This window comes from Monodelphis domestica, chromosome 3 (assembly GCF_027887165.1).
Source record: "Monodelphis domestica isolate mMonDom1 chromosome 3, mMonDom1.pri, whole genome shotgun sequence".
Taxonomy (NCBI): domain Eukaryota; kingdom Metazoa; phylum Chordata; class Mammalia; order Didelphimorphia; family Didelphidae; genus Monodelphis; species Monodelphis domestica.
The window spans coordinates 49,468,364-49,491,040 of NC_077229.1; the positions used below are offsets into that span (position 1 = coordinate 49,468,364).

A 22,677-nucleotide genomic window follows, 5' to 3' on the forward strand; every position below is an offset into this window, starting at 1 on the left:
GAAAAACCTTACATGCAAAGAAAATGGTAATCTTACTGTAGATTACCAATAACCAAAAGCAAAACTACAGCATTCTTTTAGCATCCTTCTAGTACTTTGAGCATAATTTTAACATGTTAGTCCTTCCTCTTTAAAACTTAAGGTGGTTTAGTCATTTTTGAGTTCAAGGAAGCTTTCAAACCTACCTTGTATAATTTTCAGCCTTGGCCATCCGCCCAATCCTGCAATATTGTCTATAGCTCCCATTTGTACAGAGCTGGTCTGTATATGCCACCCTCTTTCCCCCCAACCCCTTAAAATCTGTAAGTTCTAATAAAGCAAAACATTTGTATAATTCAGGGGGCAGGGAGAATGACTGTACCTTGTTTTAAATTTACTGACACCCATATTTAATGGCACCTGGAGGAACTAGAAAACCTTCAGACTAAGTTTTACTTCCTGAAATACAATTGCTCCAAAACAAAAAGTTGTCACAATTACTAGAATCCCCACCAACTTATAATTAATCCCTCTATATTAGGATCTTATTTTAAAGGAGCAAAGAAAAAAACAAGTATTTTGGGAATGCAACAACTTTATTGAAAGAAAAGTGCAGTGAAATTACTCAAAAGCTTGAAAGAATCTTGAGGGAATTAGACACCTCCCCTCAAGCGCAGGACCAAGTGCAGGGTGGATTCTTTTTGGATGTTGTAGTCAGACAGGGTACGACCATCTTCCAGCTGCTTCCCGGCAAAGATCAGTCTCTGCTGGTCTGGAGGGATGCCTTCTTTGTCCTGGATCTTTGCCTTGACATTCTCAATGGTGTCACTGGGTTCTACTTCAAGGGTGATGGTCTTGCCAGTCAGGGTCTTCACAAATATCTGCATCCCACCTCTGAGACGAAGGACCAAGTGCAGGGTGGATTCTTTCTGGATGTTGTAGTCAGACAGGGTACGACCATCTTCCAGCTGCTTACCGGCAAAGATCAGTCTCTGCTGGTCTGGGGGGATGCCTTCTTTGTCCTGGATCTTTGCCTTGACATTCTCAATGGTATCACTGGGCTCCACTTCCAGGGTGATGGTCTTGCCAGTCAAGGTCTTCACAAAGATCTGCATGCCACCCCTGAGACGAAGGACCAAGTGCAAGGTGGATTCTTTCTGGATGTTGTAGTCAGACAGGGTACGACCATCTTCTAGCTGCTTACCGGCAAAGATCAGTCTCTGCTGGTCTGGGGGGATGCCTTCTTTGTCTTGGATCTTTGCCTTGACATTCTCAATGGTGTCACTGGGTTCTACTTCAAGGGTGATGGTTTTACCAGTCAAGGTCTTCACAAAGATCTGCATGCCACCCCTGAGACGAAGGACTAAGTGAAGAGTTGATTCTTTCTGGATGTTGTAGTCAGACAGGGTGCGACCATCTTCTAGCTGCTTACCGGCAAAGATCAGTCTCTGCTGGTCTGGGGGGATGCCTTCTTTGTCTTGGATCTTTGCCTTGACATTCTCAATGGTGTCACTGGGTTCTACTTCAAGGGTAATGGTCTTGCCAGTCAAGGTCTTCACAAATATCTGCATCCCACCTCTGAGACGAAGGACCAAGTGCAGGGTGGATTCTTTCTGGATGTTGTAGTCAGACAGGGTGCGACCATCTTCTAGCTGCTTACCGGCAAAGATCAGTCTCTGCTGGTCTGGGGGGATACCTTCCTTGTCTTGGATTTTGGCCTTGACATTCTCAATGGTGTCACTGGGTTCTACTTCAAGGGTAATGGTCTTGCCAGTCAAGGTCTTCACGAAGATCTGCATCCCACCCCTGAGACGAAGGACCAAGTGCAAGGTGGATTCTTTCTGGATGTTGTAGTCAGACAGGGTACGACCATCTTCCAGCTGCTTACCGGCAAAGATCAGTCTCTGCTGGTCTGGGGGGATGCCTTCTTTGTCCTGGATCTTTGCCTTGACATTCTCAATGGTATCACTGGGCTCCACTTCAAGGGTGATGGTCTTGCCAGTCAGGGTCTTCACAAAGATCTGCATGCCACCCCTGAGACGAAGGACCAAGTGCAAGGTGGATTCTTTCTGGATGTTGTAGTCAGACAAGGTTCGCCCATCTTCTAGCTGCTTCCCGGCAAAGATCAATCTCTGCTGGTCTGGGGGAATGCCTTCCTTGTCTTGGATTTTAGCCTTGACATTCTCAATGGTATCACTGGGCTCCACTTCAAGGGTGATGGTCTTGCCAGTCAAGGTCTTCACAAAGATCTGCATTGTCTGTTAACAAAAAAAAAAAAAATATATATATATATATATAAATTTCAATACTTAAATTATTGCTTTTATCCTAACAAAAAAACAGAAACACATACACAAAAAAATCAAGTTTGAAGCAGCTAAGTGGCTTAGTAGATAGAAATAGTGAGATGCTAGGTTCAAATCTAGCTTTACATTTTCTAGCCCTATGACTAGGAAATCACTTAACCTTCTTTGCCTAGCCCTTAACTGCTCTACTGCCTTGGAAACAATATACAAAATTGAGACTAAAACAGAAGTGTATGGAGGAGCAGCGAAGTTAGACATGGATAGAGCACTGCTAAGAGTCAAAAGGACCCAAGTTTTAATCTCACCTGAAACACTTCCTAGTTGACAATCATCCTAAACCTCCATTTGCCTAACCCTTAAGAGATCTTCTCCCTTAAAACCAAATAGCAGGGGGCAGCAGCTCAGTGGATTGAAAGCCAGGCCTAGACACAGGAGTTCCCAAGTTCAAATCTGGCCTCAGACACTTTCCAGCTGTTTGACTCTAGCATGTCACATTCACTCCCATTGCCCAGCCCATACCACTCTTCTGCCTTGGAACCAATTTAGTTATTGACTCCAAGATGGAAAATAAGGGTTTAAAAAAATAGAAAAACAAAGAGTGCATTGATTTTTATACGGAAAAGTTAAAGAAAAAACACTAACTATACAGTCCAGTCTGTAACTCTTGAAAACAAGAAAAATCAAAACCTTTTGAAGTTTCTACCACCTTTTCAGTGTAAAATTTTAAATTCAACCCAGCCTTCAGTGCCCCTTTATTCAAAAAAAGCAAACATTAAAAAAATCATTTAGCCACTGTTTTTAAAAAGCCGCAACGTATTTCTAATTTTGTAATGAAAAGAAAAAAAATTTAACTGCATTAATTAACGCATCTGATCTTTCTAATGTTAATAAACCAACAAAAAATAAACTTACTTTTTTTACCCCAGGGTCCCTGTCCCTTCTCCTGACATAAGTCCTGCAGTAACTGCCCCGGCCCCCACCCGACAGTGCACCTTGACCGGCAAAAGAAAGCCCATCTCGAGCCAGGCTGCCCACCCCCTCAATCCCGGATGAGCGGACAGAGATAGGGCGGGGCTGCATCACGTGATGTGGTGAGCGGACAAAGGGCGGGACCCCTCCCACCGCCGCGCGCAGCGTCCTCGCTCCCGGCCCCGCCCCACGCCAGCTCGCGAGCAAACGTGCCGCGGCGTCCTACCCCGCCCGCCCCCGCACTGCACTAGACCTGACGTTACGAGGCCCTCCCTAACCTCCAGGGGGCGCGCACTCCCTTCCCTTTCTCAAGCCCCGGATGAAAATCCCTCCCCGCACCGCGGCGCGGCCTGCCTCCCCCCTCCCCCCTGCCCCCGCGGCACCTCCCGCTCTCGACCCCCTTCTCCCGTTTTCGTCCCCGGACCCTCGGCGATACCGAGACCTGATCTCTCGCCTTCACGGGGACTTCCGTCTCGTCAAGGCTCGCCAACGGGCGCCATCTTGCGGGTGTCTTTTTCTTCCTCCCTTCTCCCCCCACCCCCCCCACAACCTAGACTGTCGGGGACCCGGGGCCGAAATAAGCCGCTGCCTCGGCCCCACACTAAGCCGCCCAAACTCGCCTCCGTAGCCCAGCAGCCACAAAGCCCATCCCACCCTGCCCAGGGGTCCGCGCAGCCTCGCGTCCCCTCCCCCCTCACCAAGCGGTGGCGACGGCGACACACACTGAACAACAGAGTCAACTCCGGTCCTCGGCGGATCTAACTGCGCCACACCCGGTGCGTCCTTATATAGGGGCGCTGCGCGACCGTTCTGAGAGATCACTCCGCGGAAACGCCGAGAAGGGACTATTTCTCCCACGCTAGCACCGCCCTCCTATATCCCGAACCAAAAGAGCGAGTTCACCGTTCTCACTGTCCCCCGACCCTCCTCAAGACTATGGCTTCCTCTCATAAAACTCTCTCCCGTGCTAGTTTGACGAACTGGCGTAAGGGCAGGCAGGCCAGGGAAGGGGGAGGGGCCATGGCGTGAGCGGAAGGACTCGGCAGCGTCCTAGGGAGTGCTTTGACCCACAGAGGCGGACGTGGATCACGGCCTGGGGGAGGGGCGGTAGAGTGAGAGGTGGGGGTAGGGAAGGGGGAGGGGAGGCTGGCGCCAAAATCCGGCTTGGCCTCGCGGAACGAACTATCCCTCCCCAACCCCTGGCTCGGGGAAGCTTCCCATACTACACACGGGGGTGGTCCGTTAGGTTCGAGCACCCACACTGCGTTGGGGGAAGGGTCCTGATAAACAAGAGACTTGGAGGGCATTCCCTGGACTCGTGACCATGAGGGACCCCTACCCCATCTCCACAGACTGGGATTTGACCCGTCCTAGTACTCGGGAATTCTCCACAGGCCCAGCCGGTACTCCTCCCCCCCCCCATCCCCGCTTTACACATCCCCAGTTATGGGCCTCAGTTTTCTCATCTGTAAAATGAGGATTATCCGTTGGCTCTTCTTTACAAATCCCTCGCCTCAGTTTCCCCATCTGTAAAATGGGGGCGGGGGAGTCAGATTCAATAACCTATAATTCCGAGACTCCAAGTCTTCAGAGGGCCCTCCCCTCCCTGGGATTCATGACAAGCCTAGTCATTATTGACAATAATTAGCCACATGCCTGATAACTCATTTGATTTGACATAAAGTACTTGGAGGCTTCCAAAGTGTTTTAATCATCAGCTTAATACCCCCACCCCCTTCATCAATACCTAAACCCACAGAATATCACCCCTGAGAGCTGAAACTGGGATCCTGGAAAAGGCTTTAGTAGGAGTAAGGGCCTTTTCCTCTCAAGGAGTCGCTTAATCAGGCTTATTAGCTGGCAATTGGTTTGATCCACAGTAAAATCAGGAAGTAGGATGGGAAAAGCCCTTTCCTGACCACCCTGAGGTCAGAGAATGGTCATTGGCTTGTTCCTCTCCTCCCCTCCACCTCAGGACTCCCCCAGCTTCCTTCAGGTTCCAGCTAATATCTCATCTTCTACAAGACACCTATTCATGCCTTTATATAGATATATATATATTATTACTCTATTTTTAAAAATAGATGCTTTCTCAAATATTATCAACAAAGCAATGGGTTCAAATCAAGAAAACATGTAATGCCCAGTGGATTTACGCGTTGGCTATGGGGGGGTGGGGGGAGGAAAAGAAAATGATCTATGTCTTTAACAAATAATGCTTGGAAATGATCAAATAAAATATATTTTTTAAAAAAATAGATGCTTTCTCTCCCAGTAACAACTCTAAAAAGGACAAGGGCTAAGCAAACAAGTTTAAGTGATTTGCTCAGGGTCACACAGCTAGACAGTGTCTGAGGTTGCATTTGAACTCAGGACCTCCCAACTCCAGGCCTATGCCTTCCCAATGACTCTTAACGCTCATTTCTCCCCTCTGTTGCAATTCCTTAGAGCACAACATTTGAGAAATGTTGGTTGACCCTCCACTGACCTAAAGACTAGTAAAGAGAGGAAGTCCAACTCCAAGAGGTGGCTATCAAACGTGTTTTGGGGCAAGAGTTGCAAATTGATGTCTCCGGTTTAATGTGTCTAAACAATAAAGAGTGTTCTAGCACATCCTGCCTCATCTGTAAAAGGAAGGGATTGGACTCATCATGAGCCCTAAATTACCTTCTATCTTTAGATCGAGGATCCTCTCCAAATATCTGTGATCTCTTCAGTGGGGCCATGGCCTGCACCATGCTATTCCTATGAGTTTGCCACAAGGAACCATCCGACATGCTGGGGACTTTCCTAAGTTCTCCTGAAGTCCCTGGGCTGCTGCCAAAGGAAGACAAAACCTGTCTGTACTTCACTCTGTCTACATGGCCAGCTCATCTTCACTAACAGTTCGTTTCTATGCAGTGGTCCTTCCTAATTTGTAATGTGGGCCAGCCTGTTCCTCTCTTTCTCACAATTGCCCTTTGTGCAATCCTCACCTTCAATGCTTGAGGGACTGGAAGTCAGGTATTTAAAGCTATTTGGCATCAGAAGAACGAAATGTTGGAATAAAAAATGGATCTTTGTTCCAGGCACAGGCTACGACCAATTAAAACAATTTTGCCCTGTCCCAAAAGCAATCCAGTTTGTCAGCCTCCTCCTCTCTCCACTCTGAGCCCAAGTCATTGTCCATCTTCAGTGTTAGTTCATGATGAATGACTTCTATAGAGTTTCTGGCATCCTACTGTGGACAATAAACACACAAGCATTTTTATCCACTTAGTTTTTCAGGTGTGGATAGTAAAACCTAAATTCTTTTCGAGGGTATGTATTTCATTAGAAGATTATGAAAGGTTCCTGGGTTTCTTTCTACCTATACACCTTCAACTCTACAACCAGAATGTTTATTTTTGTTATTGTTTTTAATTTTAAAAATATTTTTCCATGTTTACATGATTCCTTTTCTTTCCCTCCCTTCTTCCCTCATCCCTCCCAGTGCTGACAAGCAATTCCACTGGGTGCAGCAGGAATATTTGGAGGACTTCAGATTCAGAAAGAAGATTTTTTTTCCATATGCGCTCAGGCAAACCCAAGTACAGATCTCCCTGTTTTATGCCTCAGTTCTTATAGCTAATCAAGAGAATTATAAAGCAAGGCTGTTTCTGTTGTGTCTTCCACATACATAAACTATATCAAAAATACAATACAGGAATGGAGAGAGGAGACTCTATAAATATGTATTGATGCCTTTATGAAAATCAAACTAAGCAAGGTCAACAACAAAAACATTTTCCCCTGAGCTACTCTTGACACTTAAAAATTCTGTTAGGTTTTTCGTCCCCCCCTTTAGATTTTCAGATTCAAAAACTCTACCTAGAGGACATTTAAAATAAGTTCCAAAGGCATTTACCTCAGAAATCCCTCTCAAGAGACCAGGGTGTTTTATGATGTCAGCAGAGTATTTATTTATGGTGTCACTTGAGGGAAAACCTGTCATGGAGCAAGTAGTTGGCAAACCATTTCACAAGAGTGATTTCTGCAAGGGTAGGGGGGGTTTCATCTGAGAAAAGGAAACTAGAACTATAAATAAATGGCTACCAGTAAGAGTTTACTTATAAACACAAGAATTCACCTTCCTAATAACCTCCATTGCTTTGTCAGATACTCAGCCTAGTTTAAGGTGTTAATCTATTCAAATGGTTTTTTTTTTCAGTTATAGATAGGATTTAGGAATTGGAGAGACTTTTAGGTCATCTGAGTCCAATGTCTTTATCTTATAGGTCAAGAAAGTTTCAAAGTCAAAATAAGAGAAACAGAAAAAGACAGAAAAAAATCAATTTAGATACACATGTACATATATTTTTATTATATATAATTATGTATACTATAATAAATTACATCTATATAATTAATACTATAATAAATAATATTTGATACAGATTTAATATATACACAAATTTACATTTAAATGTCTTTTGTATTTAATTTCTATTATGTTTAATCTTCATTTATATCATTTATTTTCTAGAAAATGTTTATTCAATAAGTACAATCAATTATATACATGTTAATATATAATAATTTCTATAAATTTAATTTCAATTATACATATTTTAAATCTCGGCAGTCAGAAAAAATGTTTCCCTTTCTGGATGTGTTTTTTTTTAATGTATAGAAATCTTCATACACTTTAAACTATTTCAGGTATTTAAGATATGACCTTCAGGACAACACTGGCATACAAGAGAAATGTACCATGGAGATTTAAAAGAATTCCCCCTGCCCACCAAAACATTGTTTTAGTTTAAGCACAGAATGAGAAAAAAGCATGTTTCCTTCTGGCTGACCTAGTTTCATGTGAAAACTAAAACCACACCCTGCTTTTGTGTTTTGTGTGCAGTAGGGCTGATGATTAATATACACACATCACTTGGGTCACAAGTTTTGAAAGACACAGAGAAAAAACATCTGTTTGCAGACAGGCAAGAATGGGTGATGACCCAGATTTAGAAGGTGGGGAAAGGGATGAAATTCACACTGAAAAATAGAATTCTGAAGCCTGGCCCTCCCCTGACATCTTTGCTGGAGGTTTGGAATGGAACATTGCTTATATTTTCAGATTTAAAAAAAATGTACTGAGTGGTTTTACTGATCCTTTTTTTTTTTCTTAAAAAAAGGTCATTTGGAGGGACTCTGAAAAAGGATACAAAAACTAAACATGTTCATAAAATGCTTGTTTTTGTTTGTTTATTTTAAAAATGAAGATCTTACAGGGATGGGTTGAGGAGACCTTTGTTACATGGTCGCTTTTGTCACAAGGAACACCTAGAAATTCAGGGACAAGGCCCAATGACTTAAAGGAAATGCTTTTTTTTGTTTGTTTATTTTAAAAATGAAGATCTTACAGGGATGGGTTGAGGAGACCTTTGTTACATGGTCGCTTTTGTCACAATGAACACCTAGAAATTCAGGGACAAGGCCCAATGACTTAAAGGAAGCAGGATGTCAAGGCCAGGGACCTGGGGATGAAAGGCAGTGATCAGGAAGGAGGGGAAGTGGTTCTCTAGATGACTTAGAGGAAAGCTGGGCTGGCCCTAGTAATAGATGCCCCATTGGGGGAACTAAAAGGCATCCCCTCCTTGGGTCAGCCTTCTCAAGCTGGGCCAGACGGTGAGTCGTCCACCTTGGAATGTTGACAAGTTCAATCCCCCCTCCCAGATAATCCTTCCTTTGCATGCATGCACCCAGGGCACAGAGATGCTCCTGAGCAGGCTTGGGAGAGAAGGAGTCTTCTCAGGGCATGAGCCAATGGAAGAAGGAGCAGGACCCAGCAACAGATACTGGATTGGTGGGGAAGTTAGCGCATGCCCGACCTCCCAGCAGCTCACAAAGGGTTTGGCAGGATGGGGAGGGTGGAGAGGGAAGAGAGACACCTCCAGCTTTTCTCTCTTTCTTGCCTCCCCCTCCCTGCAGAGAAATAATAGCCCTGGAGAGTTACCTCATTTTCTCTTGCATCTGTTGTTTATCTATTAATTCAGCTTTAGCTGAATCCTGGTAGCTACAGGCCCTGGCAACAAAGGATGCTCCCAAAGGAAAGAGAGGGGGGAGGAGCCTGGAAGGCCTAGGTTTGAAGGGTCGGGGTACCTCCCTGTCTTCTGAGTGATTTGATCTTAAAGGATGCAAGAAGGAGGCCCTGCAGCTGATCCAGCAGCCAAAGAGGCTCCTTTGTAGTTTATCCCTGCCTGGCTTGGTCCTAGCTTAATTAAGTAACCAGTTCCAAAGAATTAATTGCACATTTAGCCCTTTTCTAAGAGAAGGCTTTTCCCACCCTGAGCACTCTCAGAAGAAAAGCTTCTTCAAGTATCTCCTTTCTCCTGATGCATAATGATGGGAGGAAGACTGCATTGGGAGCAGTGGAAAATTACTGGGATCCTGTCAGTCCTATTGAGCATTCTTGAAGTCTGAACAATGACTTAAGACTCCCGATAACAAGGCCCTTCTTTTCAAAGGAGTATATTCTTGCTGTTTCTAAAGAGAAAAGCACCCATTCTCAGCCAAAAGCCTTTCTTGGTCCCCCTTCATTCTAGTGCCCTCGCTCAAAATGAGGTAATATTTGCAAAGCCTGAGCACAGTGTGGGAGGGCTCATGGAAAGCATCACATCAACGTTAGTTATTATAATTGTTTCCAGTTTATCTTGTCCATCTCTTGCTTGTGTGCAGTTGTACTGGGTGAAAGCTGCCTCCTCCATTTGCCTCTGAGCCATAACAGTTAAAATGAAATGATGAGGCTGCTAGTAGTGTTAATAAATTTATTACTTTAGAGATACTGGAAAGAGTTTGTCTGAGGCCAGGATCACACAGGTAGTGTCTGAGGCTGAATTTGAACTCGGGAAGATGAGGCTTACCTGACTCATCTATGATGTCTGGCCTTCTCCAGCTCATTTGACAGATGAGGAAACTGAGGCAAAGAGTGACTTGTCTAAGATCACACAACTGGTGTCTCAGCTAAACTAAAGTTCCTAATTAGGTCAATTCTTGCATCTCATTTAATTCTTTTGCCTTATAGTCAAATAACCCACTTTGGTCTTCAAAACAACAATTGGGAGAAAAAAGATCCAGCAGGAGTGCTTGTCCCTGAAATAATAATTACACAATTTAGTTACAAATTGGGTCAACAACTAGTATTTATTGAGCTTTGGGATGTGCTACATGGGGTGGGAAATTGGGAAATGGCTGCATTTTGTCATGATAAAATTGGAAATTTATTTCAAAACGCACCTCCCTCCGGTCTTTGCAGAGGTGAGGAATTAAGGGCGGAAAACAAATGCTGAGTTGTCCTCCTCCCCTCCCACCTTTTGGCTGTTCTTGTTCTCTGCTGCTGGGGATGGCTAGCTGGATGGGGGAGGGAAGGGATATCTTCTGAAGTGGGTTGTTTTAATACAAAAGATACCAATTTTAAAACATTTTAAGCGTTATAAACAGAATTATTTCAAATGAACCTGCGAAAATGTCTCCAGTTTTTTTTTTCTTTTTTGGCTACAGCTTTGGTACTTTAATAGAGATTTGAACTTTATTAATTTCAAACAAACTTATTCATGGCTTCCTACGTGCAGAGTGTGTGTGTGTTAGGGCTGCCCAAGATGAACATGTCCCTCCCTTGAGCTCCCAGAAGCTTTTAGTCTAAGCAAAACGGGGCCAATTTCAGAAATAACTCAAAGAATAAAGGCGACTAGGACAAGCCCCAGACGAGAAATGTTTGGGGCCGGAATCGAAGGAGGAAGGGCTTACACACTCATAGCTAGGAGGTTACACGAGTCAGGCCTCCAAATCGGGTTTCTTAACCTGCGTCTGTGAACTGGTACTTTAAAATAGTTTAATAATCGTGTTCCATAGAATTGATGTCCTCCCTCCCTCCTCCGGCGTCTATTTCTCGGGGCGGAGTGGGGGTGGGGGTGGGGGTCGCGTCGTCCATGGGCTCCGCCCCTTTGCCCCAGGTGGTAGGGACTCGGGAAAAGGGCCCTAACATGAGTCCAGAGGTTGTATTATGTTATAGCCAAACGGTTGTTGAAAAATACAGGCGAGTTTAGTAAAACAACGGGCTTCCCAAAGTTTTGCTAACCGAACGTTGACAGAAACGTAATGGTAACAGACCAGCGCGGGCGTCTGATTCTGCGGAAGCTGGGAAGTGTAACTGACATCAGTTTTCCGGGAAGCGTAACTGACATCAGTTTTACACGGGGTAAAAACATCGTGTGGAGATGCCGGGGATTGAACCCGGGGCCTCATACATGCAAAGCATGCGCTCTACCACTGAGCTACATCCCCTACCTTGGAAAGTGGTTGCTAAGAAAATCCCACAAAATTGCGATTTTCTTGTTTTGCATTTCCTCTTAAAATTTGTTGTTTTGAAGTTTAATAGAATTGCTCCATGTTTGGTAGCAGAACAATCCACAGGAAAATGAGCTAGGTTTGAAAAAAACAACAACAATCTGGGCCTCTCCTTGAAATCATCCACAAAAGTGGATGCTTCTTTCTTGCAAAACTGTTTCTAGATGCTTTTGTTTAAAAGCTCTTGTTTTCCAGATTGCTCCAGGAAAAAGGAATGGAGGAAGAAAAAAAAAAGGGGGGGGATAAGAGAGGATAAACGAGAGGGAAAAGGGAGCTGAGGATGGGTTAGGAAGGAGAAAGAAGGAAACAGAAAAGGGAGGGAAGAAAAAAGGAAGAGAGAAAGAAAAGAAAAAAAGAAAAGGAGAAAGAAAGGGAGAAAGAAAAAAGAAAATGAGAAAGGGAGAAAAAAGAGGCCAAGGGGAGAGAGAAAGAAGGGGAGAGAAAGGAAGGAGGGAGGGAGAAAAGGAGAAAAAAAGGAGAGAGAAAGAAAAGAAAAAAGAGAGAAAAGGAGAAAGAAAGGGAGAGAGAAAAAAGATAATGAGAAAGGGAGAAAAAAGGGCAAGGGGAGAGAGAAAGAAGGGGAGAGAAAGGAAGGAGGGAGGGAGAAAAGAAAAAAGAGAAAAGGAGAAAGAAAGGGAGAGAAAAATGAGAAAGGGAGAAAGAAAAAAGAGGGCAAGGGGAGAGAGAAAGAAGGGGGAAGAGAAAGGAAGGAGGGAGGGAGAAAAGGAGAAAAAAGGGAGAGGGAGAGAGAAAGAAAAAAGAGAAAGAAACATTTATAAGTCTAAGGAATTTTAAGGTTTACAGGAGAAAGAAAAAAGAGGATGGGGGAAAGAAAAAGAAAGAAAAAGGAGAGAAAAGGAAGGAGGGAGAAGAGGGAGGAAGGAAGGAAGGAAGGAAGGAAGGAAGGAAGGAAGGAAGGAAGGAAGGAAGGAAGGAAGGAAGGAAGGAAGGAAGGAAGGAAGGAAGGAAGGAAGGAAGGAAGGAAGGAGGGAGGGAGGGAGAAAGGAAGGAAAGGAAGAGGAAAAGGAAGGAAGAAAACTACCCTTTAAGGACATCCTTTTTGGAGCTGCAATAAATAAATAAAAAGGATTGCTACAATCTGGAGAAACTAGAAAATAATACCAGAAAATGAAGTGTTAAATGATCTTCAATCTGTAAGTAGGAGCACAGAGAAATCTTTGTAGGCGGACTAATTGGAGGAGTTGGAATGGTGAAAGAGACTTTAGAAATTGTTTCAACTTTATCATTTTCAAGGAAAGAAAAAGATAGTTACCCAAAGGCTAAGGATAGAACAAGATACAGGTCCCTAGATTTCTAATCACTGACTTTTGAGGGGAAAGGGAGGAGAGAGGGAATGTTGCCTAGGGATGGGAACAGCTCCAGCAAAGATTTAGAGGTGGGAGGGGAGCCTGATGGTTTGGGGGTGTGATATGCCCAGAAGTTTGATTTGACAGGAAGATGTGGGCTGTAGGTGGTAAGAGGACATTTTGGATACATAAGATGAAGCCATATTGTATGAGAACACTGAAAGCTTGACTATTGTTTGAACTTGAATCCTTCCCAGGAATTCTTAACTTTTTTATGTCCTAGACCCCTTAAGCAGTCTCGGGAATGCTATAGACCCCTTCTCTGAATCATAAATGTATGAAATAAAAGACATTTTGAAGGTCAAGTTAAACCCCCCTCCTGAGGCAATGAGGCCAGTAATTAACAGTAGAAAGACCTAACCAAAGATGGATTTTGAAACACATGACTTCATAGATGTGAGGATATGCCTTTTCATCTTGAATAAAGTCTTCCAATGAAATTCCAGAATCCTGGATCATAGATTTAAAGGTGGATAGGACCTTTGGGCCCTCAACCCAACCTCTGTTTTCCAGATGAGGAAACCAAGTCAGAGGGAAATTAAGTGACTTGCACATGATCACAAAGCTAGTAAGAAACAGAAGCAAAATTTGAACCCAGATCTAAGCCTGGATACAATCAGAACAACGTCTTCCTCAGAGTGAAATGAATTTTCATAAGCACCCTCCGCAGGGGTCGTACCGTGATGCCTCATCGTGGCATTGAGGTTCTTCCCCTGGAGACTCCCTTGACTACCAATCAACCCGACATAGGATCATGGAGACAGCAGGGGAAAGAACCATCAAGTCTGGGGGTCTCAACCTGGGCTTCCCAGGCCCCATAGATCCCAGAGTGTCCTTTAGCTTGGATGGGGAAATCATTTTATCTTTCTTTTCACTAACCTCTAACGGAACTATAGCATTGCCTTCCATTCAGAGTCTGTTTTTAAAGACTTGATTCCAAGAGAGTCCGAAGGTCAATATTCTACAGACAAGGAAACTGAGTCTCGGGGGCTTAAATGATGTCAAAAGGAAAGACTCGGGAAAACTTACACTTACATTCTGAGCATCTCATATCACGGAAAGTCCAGGCATCTTCGAACAGCAACCTGAACATCTGGTGATGACAAGCCAACTCTGCATCATCCAGACTCCATCCTTTGACACGTGGCAGCCTAACCCTTTGGCTATGTAAGCAACCAACCTTAAGTCTTGTGGACCAGATACACCAGTAGATACACTCCTGCCTCTGTGAGCACTTCAGTAATCTCAAATCTGAAGAGTCCTAATAAAAACCTCAAATGATGTTTGTGGATTCCACCCCCCCAAACTCTCTAACACAGATCAGCTTTCCATCCTTCAGCAAATTCTTGCCTTTATTGGGATTTCTCTGGATTGTGGCCTTTTTTGGGGTCAGTCACCTAAATCTTTTTTTTCCCCCTTTCTTTAAAAACCAGCCTTTACCCTCTGTCTTAGTATCAATTCAATGACTAAAGAGCAGCAAGAACTAAGCAATTAAGTGACTTAGCCAGAGTCACACAGCTAGGAAGTTTCTGAGGTCAAATCTGAACCCAAGCTGCCCCAACTTTAGACCTGGTTTTCGATCCACTGAGCCACTTAGTTACCCCTCTTCCCCTTGGGTTTAGTTTTTAAGTATCTGTTCTAAGAGTGCTAAAGGCTAGGCAATTGGGGTTAAGTGACTTGCCCAGGGTCACACAGCTAGGAAATGTCTGAGGCCACATTTGAACCCCAAACCTCCCCTCTCTAGACCTGGCTTTCCATCCACTTAGACTCCTCACTACCCTCTCTGCAATTTGATCTTAAAAGAATTGCCTAGAACACAAAAGGATCAAACAGGTTGGAAGTGTACAACTTTAACCTCTTTTTTTTCTCGCTATACTATGTTAAATAAAGTTTTGAGTGCTATGATGACATTTCCTGTCTGACAGCTCCGTGTTTTTCTGCTATTTTCGACAATGACTAGCCAAGTCTAAGTGGCAAAGTTAGGATTTTAACCATATCTTCCCCCAGCTCTCTACACCCAGGTATGGCAGTGATTGGAACATGGAGAGACTAGATAGCCACAAGCTCCTTGGAAAGAAGTAAGTTCCTTGAAGGTAAGGCACTGTTCCCCTTTAATCCTGGTATCCCCAGCAGTTAGCCTTAGTGCCTGGCTCATACATTTTTGTTGAGTTGTGTCTGTTATTTCATGACCTCATCTGGGGTTTTCTCTGCTGATCCTGAAGTGGTTTGTCATTTCTTCTTCCAGTTCATTTGGCAGATGAGGAAACTGAGGCAAATGGGGTTAAGTGACTCAACCAGGGTCACACAGTTAGTCAGTGTCAGAAGTCGCATTTTAACTCTGATCCTCCTGACTCTAGGGCAGGTGCTTTATCAACTGTGTTCCCAAGCTGCCCCTGGCACATCATCATGTTTTGGGGTGTAGAAGTGTACCCCTGGGTTCAGGAAGGATATCTTTTGCAAGCATGCACGACTCTGAAAACCCCACTTAAAGATCAAGAGAGATTTATTAGTAACAGTTAAATCCTTTACCAGCAAGACAGCATAAGTGGAACAACCTGGAGGTTGCCCACCCCCCAGTACCTTCATTCTGGGATTTTTATATTCTTCCATCTCAATTCAACTGGGGTAATCAAAGGAGGATCATCTCCAAGGTCAGGTGTTTTGGGCTGAGTCATGAGGGCCCAAGAGAACAAAGGACTTTCCCTGATAATAGTTTGCCAGAGTTTCTGGGGATACAATGCCCATGCCAGTAGTTTTTTTAGGTAATTAGTTTAGGGTTCTGTTGGCATGGTCATGGAAAGTAAAAATTAAACCTAAGGGGAAGAGGGAAATAAGCATTTATTAAGCACCAACTATATGCCAGGAACTGCTAAGTCCTTTACAAATATCTCATTTGACCCTCACAACAACCCTGGGAGGTAGATGCTATTATGATCCTCATTTTATAGTTAAAGAAACTGAGGCAGATAGAAAGGTTAAGGAAAAAAAAGGTTAAGAAGGAAGAATAGCCAGGAGAGAATTTTCTCTTCCTTTACTCCTGAGTTAATATATACTCAGGAATTCTAATAACAGACTAAGTAAACCATCATTAATACATAGTACTTTTAGGTTTGCAAAGTTCTTTACCCATATTTCACTGGATCAGTTTGAATATTGCATTTATTAAGCATGTACTACGTGCCAGGCCCCAATAAACCACCACTGAATAAGATCACAATGTGTGGGATAAAAATGACCACCTGCCCCAAATTACAATTATAAACCTGAAGTCAGAAAGTGTGAATGGAAGAGTCAGAAATTTATTTCTTTTCCTCATGAGGAAGGGCAAATGCCCTAGTGGCAAATGCAACACCTCTGTGTAAAGATGGACATAATATAGGTTCCTGACCTGAGACTTCTCCCCTCCCTCCTCTGTCTGACCCCCCTTGATTGGGGCCAGGACTTACAGGTGGGAAGCCTACTCCAAATAGCAAGACACACAAGCTAATCACATGGGAGGGGGTGAGAGTATCACCCTAAATTTTCAGGGGCAAGAAGAGATAAGGAGGCAGCTGCAGCTGGGCTGTCTCCTTGTTTCTTGATGCCCTTGAAGTGAGATAAAAAGTCTGGTCCTAAAATAACTAGAATTCCTTGAAGCTGAAAACAGACTTATTGACACATTTCATTTCTTGGCAGGGCGTGTGGGTGTGGGAGGTGGGGTTTGGTGGGGGTATAAGCTGGGTGCTTTCCTTTGAGAATTACACACTTAAATCTATCCAATTCAATCAGATCCCAAGAAGGCAAAGAGAAAATTGTATTATCCACTACTTCCAATTATCCCCACCCTTTACAGAGGCAGTGAGATCAAATGGGTAGTGAGTCTATCACCGAGATCTCATCAAGTCCCACCTTGGATACTTATGGTCTATTCCACCCTTTTCTATTCTAGACAATTCTTTAAGACTAAGGTACAGGGAGGGCATCTGGGTGGCTTAGTGGATTGAAAGCCAGGCCTGGAGAGGGGAGGGTCCTGAGACACTTCCTAGTTGTGTGACCCTGGGCAAGTCCCTTAACCCCCATTGTCTAGCCCTTACCACTCTTCTGCCTTAGAACCAATACCTAGTATTAATTCTAAGATGGAAGGTAAGGCTTTAAAAAAATAAATTTTTTGATGTTTACAAGATTCATGTTCTTTCCCTCCCCTTTTCCCTCCCTCCTCTCAGAGCTGACAAACAAATTCTATTGAGTTATACCAGTGTCAACCAAGACTTGATACTGATTCTAAGATGGAAGGTAAGGGTTAAAAACAACAAAACAAGACTAAATTGCAGAGTTGACCTTCATTGATGAAATGACTTCCCTCCTTAGGGAGATGATCAGTCCAGTTTATCCTTACAAATTCCTTAGCATTCAGGAGCTCACTATTTTCCCAGGCTCATCCCCCTCATCTTGCCTCCAAGGAAATGCAACCATGATGTAGATAAAATAAGCTGAGGGTGGTCTCTGAAAGAAGGCACCCACGTGAGTGAGTGAGAGCAATGGGGAAAGGATGACTGCAGAAGGCAGGACTTCAGTTGGGCCTTGGAGGACACCAGGAGGTGGGGATGAGGAGGGGAAGCATTCCAGGCTTGGGGACCAGCCCAGAGAAGATGCTCCAAGGTGGGAGATGGAAGTGTCTTGTTTGAGGAACAATCGCTCAGATTGTGGAGAGTTATGGATGGGAGTAAGAAGACTGGAGCAGGTAGGGAGAGGCCAGTTTGAAAGGCAAACAGGATTTTCCATTTGATCCTGGAGGAAATAGGGATCCAGTGAAGTTTATTGCCTAGGGAGGTGCTGATGAAACTTAAAGATCTTCCATGTTCCCAGTAATGGGCCCTACAGTGACTCAAGACTTCCCTCTTCCCTTGGATCATTGGCTGTGGGGATTGAGTGCGTGCTTTGACGGTTCTCTCTGTCCTTGGAGTGACTGGAGGGTCAGAAGAAGCCCAGATTGGCCTTGTATGTATGGAGAACACCCATGTTATGCCTAGAAAGTGCCGCCTTGAACTAGGCCAGTTCTGGGAGGTGAGGATCTAGTGCTGACTTCATGCCTTCTCTGTTCTGTGCTCAGTATGAGTCAACTCATTCTACGAGGTCAGTATAAACCATCCCTTTGTCATGGCTTCCTGGAGTTTCACCCATGGAGAGGATGCTCTGCTGGTACCAAACTGGGCATCTGAAGCTGAAGCGAAGGAACCCCCCAGCTAGAAAAACCAGATGTGGGGGGGCAGCTGGGTGGCTCAGTGGATGGAGAGGGAAGGTCCTAGATTCAAATCTGACCTCAGACACTTCCTAGCTGTGTGACCCTGGGCAAGTCACTTAACCCCCATGGCCTAGCCCTTCCCAATCTTCTGCCTTGCTGCCTTGAAACAAATACACGGTACTGACTCCAAAACAGAAGGTGAGGGTTTTTATTAAAAAACAAACAAACAAAAAAAGGTGGGTGCTCCCCAATTTGGATGGTCAGATTCTTCTGTATCTTCTATTTCCATATTTCTTTCATTCTCCTTGTCTTTCTCTAAATAAATCTATTAATTCTCTTAGGCAAGTCTGAGGGTGCAATCTGAACCTAAATTGAGCAGCTGCAGACAAAGATATTCCCCTTATCAATATCCATGGCCCAGCGTCCCTTTTAGGATGATGAGTTTGCTGAGTGGAAGATGGACTGGAGAGAGGAGATGCTTGGGACGGGGAAGCCCACTAGCAGGCTCTTAGAGCAGTTCAGGAGTGAGGGGATGAGGACGTGCACTAGGGGGCTGGCAGGGTCCAAGGAGAGATATGGAGAGGAAAACATGATGGTTCCAAGAGTGATTGGACAGAAGGGATGAGAGCAGCGGGTCAAAGATGACACCTAATTGTGAGCTGGGGAGATGGGGAGGATGGTTGTCCTTCAGTAGGGAATTGAGAAAGAGAGGAAGCTTTTTATGGGGAAGAGAATGAGTTTACTTTGGGACATGCTGAGTTTAAGAGGTCTCCAGGACATCTCTTTTGGGATGGGAAATTAGAGATGCCTACCTAGAGATGAGAAGAGTGGCTGGGGCTGAAAAAGCAGATCCGAGACTCATCTGTCCAGAGATGATCATTGAAGCCATGGGAAATGCTATCAGCAAGGTAAATAGTCTGGGGGAAAGAGCAGAGCCTTGGGGGACCCCCTCCCCAATTCCACTAATGCTAGCCGGCGTGATAGGGATGAAGAAGATTCAGTAAAGGAGAAAGAGAAGGGTCGATTGAATGACTAGGAGGAGAAACAAGAGAATAGGGTTCTGAAGACCTAGAAAGATGGAGCATCAAAGGATGACGGCAGGGAAGTGTAAACCTTAAAATTTCTTAGACTTATAACTGTTGGAAATTTCACCATTGGGAAATTTCATACTTGGAAAAATGTGAACCCCATTGGCATGGGAGGTTCCTCCTCCTCCCTTCTTAAGATTACTTTAGGACAGAAACCTTTTGCTGAACAATGGAAAGGGCTTTGACCTATGGTTAAGCATAGAACAGGAATTTCTTTGAGTCATGATTGATTTTAGAATTGATACAATGGAGATACTTGGAATGACAGAACCAGGTCTTGGAAAATACAATCTCCACCCTAGTCAGTCCTAACAGGATTTAGGAAGGGCTGCAGCATAGATCAAGATTTAATTATTTGAGAATATGACCTTCAACAGACATGTGCAAAGCCACAGACCTCTGGGCAGTCCTGGGTTAAGGTGGAGCCACCATTGGCACAGGGAAGACATGGACAGTGATTGGTAGATGTGAGAACTGAGGGGAGGGAACTTGGATGTTTTCCTTAAAGATAGCAGGGTCTGAGGGCTGGGGGGGGGGGGGGGGGGGGTGTTGAGGAGGTTTTGCTCTGAGCGAGGTGGCTCTGAAGGAGGACTGAGGAGGTTGCTCTGTGGGAGGACCAGGAGAGAAGGCTGGCTCTGAAGGAGGAGAATTCTCTGGAAACATTTCTTGAAAGGAGGCTCTCTTGAAGGTGGAGCCTGAGGTTGGCATGAGAAGCCTTACCTAGAGAGATCTTGGGTGAGTGATAAAACCAACTGACTGATTTATTCATTCTTATTCCTTTCTTGCTTTCTCTCTTTTTCTATTGATTAATCAGTGATTATAAATTAAATTTCTCTATAAAACCCAGTTGGCTTGGGCATATTCATAAATTGGGAATATATTCCCTGACGACCATCTTATATTTATATAAAACCAAGACACAGTAGAAAACATATTTCAGCGGTCATAATTGATATATATATTTCCCTTGCTCCCAAACATTTTAATTATCACAGAAGTCAAGGAGGAAGATGGAGAAAAGGCCCTTAAACTTGGCAATCAGGAGGTCACCAATAACTAGAGAGCAGATTAATTTGAATGATAAAGTCAGATAGCAAAGACTTCAGAAGAAAGTGGAGGCACCAGTGTAGACAGGCTTTTCAAGGAGGTTTGCTACAAAGACAGAGGAGACAGAGGACCAGAGCTGGCAGGGATGAGTGCATTAGACATGGGCATGTCTGTAGGCAGCGGGGAGCAGCCAGGAGTCTAGGGGAAAATTTTGTAGCCTTTGGACTTCATCTCCCAGAATTCTCCCCTCGTCCCAAGGTTCCTTTTTCCCCTCTCTGTTTACCATTGTCCTTTAAGCTGTGGGTAACACCTCTCCTTGCCCTCTTTTCCACATGGGAAGTTGGTGATCTCTCTCGTTTCTATAGCCTTTTACTTTCCCTTTGCTTCAAGTTAAATATTAATAAATAGTATTAAATAGAATACTTGGAGTATTGAATATGAATTTTAAAAATTTACATTGCACAATAGATAGAGCATCAGACCTGGAGTTGGGAGGTCCTGGGTTTAAATATGGCCTCATACACATCTTAGCTGTGTGACCCTGGGTAAGTCACTTAACTGAGATTGCCCAGCCCTTCAGAAGAAGGTAAAGATTAAAAAAAAAAAGAAAAGAAAAAAGTAAGGATAACAAAGGGGGCAATCTGCAGAAGATGAGAATAATTGTTCTCTGTGACATACATCCTCCTCCTGGATCTGTTTGCTTTACTCTGCATCAGTTCAGAAGCTTTTTCTGCCTCCCCTGAAACTGTCCATTTTTTTTTCTTATGGAACTGTAATATTGCATTACATTAATATGCCACATCTTTTTCAGCCATTCCCCAGTAGGTAGTCGTCCTCTTTAGTCACAGTTTGGGGCCATTATAAAATAGTCACAGTCTTGTTTTGGTACATATTGGTCCTTTCCCCATTCATTCATTCATTCATTCATTCATTCATTCATTTGTTTCCTCTTTTGATCCTTTTTTATTGAAAATTTTTATTTAATGAATTAATTTAGAATATTTTTCCATGGTTACAAGAATCAGGTTCCTTCCCCCACTCCCCCCTGGAATTCCACTGATTTTACATGTGTCATTGATCAAGACCCATTTCCATATTATTGATAATGGCACTACTTTCCCTATTTTTAAAAAATCTTTTCAAGGGTATATTGTGGCATAGCTAAGTCAAAGAGTTAGGCAGAATTTAGCTTTTTTTTTTTCCCCTCCTGAATAGCTGGACAAATTCAAAGGTCTGCCAACAGTGCTTTAGTATGCCTGTGTGTCCTCCTTCAACTTTTACTTAGCTTTGTAACCCTGGACAAGTCATTTTACCTCTGTGAACCAATTTCCTTGAGAGTGAAATAGGAAGTATCACAGCACCTATCTCTCAGGGGTATTTCCAGGATCAAACGGGAGAATTTCTGTAAAATGTAGTCATTTTCTTTTTTCTCAACTTTGCCAATTAGATAGATAGGTATGAGGTAGAATTTCAGAATTGCTTTAATTTACATTTTTCTGATGATTTGGAACATTTTCAGATGTTTTTAGATAGCCTGGATGTCTTTTGAGAACTGCCTGTTCAGATCCTTTGACCATTGATTGATTGAAGAATGGCTCTTAGTCTTACATATTTACACATTTCAGTTCCTTACAAAGCTTGGAAATGAAACTTTTATCAGAGAAACTCATTACAAAAATTCCCCCTATTATCTATTTCCCTTCTAATTTTTTGTTTTTAAACCCATACTTTCCACCTTAGAACCAATTCTAAGGCAGAAGAGTGGTAAGAGCTAGGCAATGGGGGTCAAGTGACTTGCCCAGGGTCACACAGCTAGGAAGTGTCTGAGGCCAGATTTGAACTATTTATTTATTTTTTTAAACCCTTACCTTCCATCTTAGAATCAATACTGTGTACTGGTTCCAAGGCAGAAGAGTGGTAAGGGCTAGGCAATGGGGGTCAAGTGACTTGCCCAGGGTCACACAGCTAGGAAGTGTCTGAAGCCAGATTTGAACTATTTATTTATTTTTTTAAACCCTTACCTTCCATCTTAGAATCAATACTGTGTACTGGTTCCAAGGCAGAAGAGTGGTAAGGGCTAGGCAATGGGGGTCAAGTGACTTGCCCAGGGTCACACAGCTAGGAAGTGTCTGAGGCCAGATTTGAACTATTTATTTATTTTTTTAAACCCTTACCTTCCATCTTAGAATCAATACTGTGTACTGGTTCCAAGGCAGAAGAGTGGTAAGGGCTAGGCAATGGGGGTCAAGTGACTTGCCCAGGGTCACACAGCTAGGAAGTGTCTGAGGCTAGATTTGAATCCAGGACCTCCCCTCTCCAGACCTGGCTCTCAATCC

At 43.7% G+C, this 22,677-nt stretch overlaps 1 protein-coding gene, 1 long non-coding RNA gene and 1 other non-coding gene across 6 annotated transcripts; 1 reads left to right on the forward strand and 2 right to left on the reverse strand.

The window, feature by feature from the left end:
• Window positions 1–556: 556 nt before the first annotated feature.
• On the reverse strand, window positions 557–6,148 carry UBC (ubiquitin C). Of its 4 annotated transcripts, none has more exons than XM_056821901.1 (2): window positions 5,922–6,148; window positions 557–2,237 (listed from the first exon to the last, which is right to left on the reverse strand). In XM_056821901.1, exon 2 carries the CDS (start codon window positions 2,232–2,234, stop codon window positions 633–635), a length of 1,602 nt encoding a protein of 533 aa, XP_056677879.1. In that variant the 5' UTR covers window positions 2,235–2,237; window positions 5,922–6,148; the 3' UTR covers window positions 557–632. The 4 variants fall into 4 exon arrangements, with proteins under 4 accessions (XP_056677879.1, XP_001366753.1, XP_056677880.1 ...); XM_001366716.5 differs by lacking the exon at window positions 5,922–6,148 and adding an exon at window positions 3,953–4,355; XM_056821902.1 differs by lacking the exon at window positions 5,922–6,148 and adding an exon at window positions 3,697–4,009.
• Window positions 4,369–6,508, forward strand: LOC103104270 (uncharacterized). The gene is made up of 2 exons (XR_465909.3): window positions 4,369–4,657; window positions 5,703–6,508. It is a non-coding gene; the product is annotated as an uncharacterized LOC103104270 (long non-coding RNA).
• A 4,975-nt stretch (window positions 6,509–11,483) lies between these two features.
• Window positions 11,484–11,555, reverse strand: TRNAA-UGC (transfer RNA alanine (anticodon UGC)). Its single transcript has one exon. It is a non-coding gene; the product is annotated as a tRNA-Ala (tRNA).
• Between the last annotated feature and the right edge of the window lie 11,122 nt (window positions 11,556–22,677).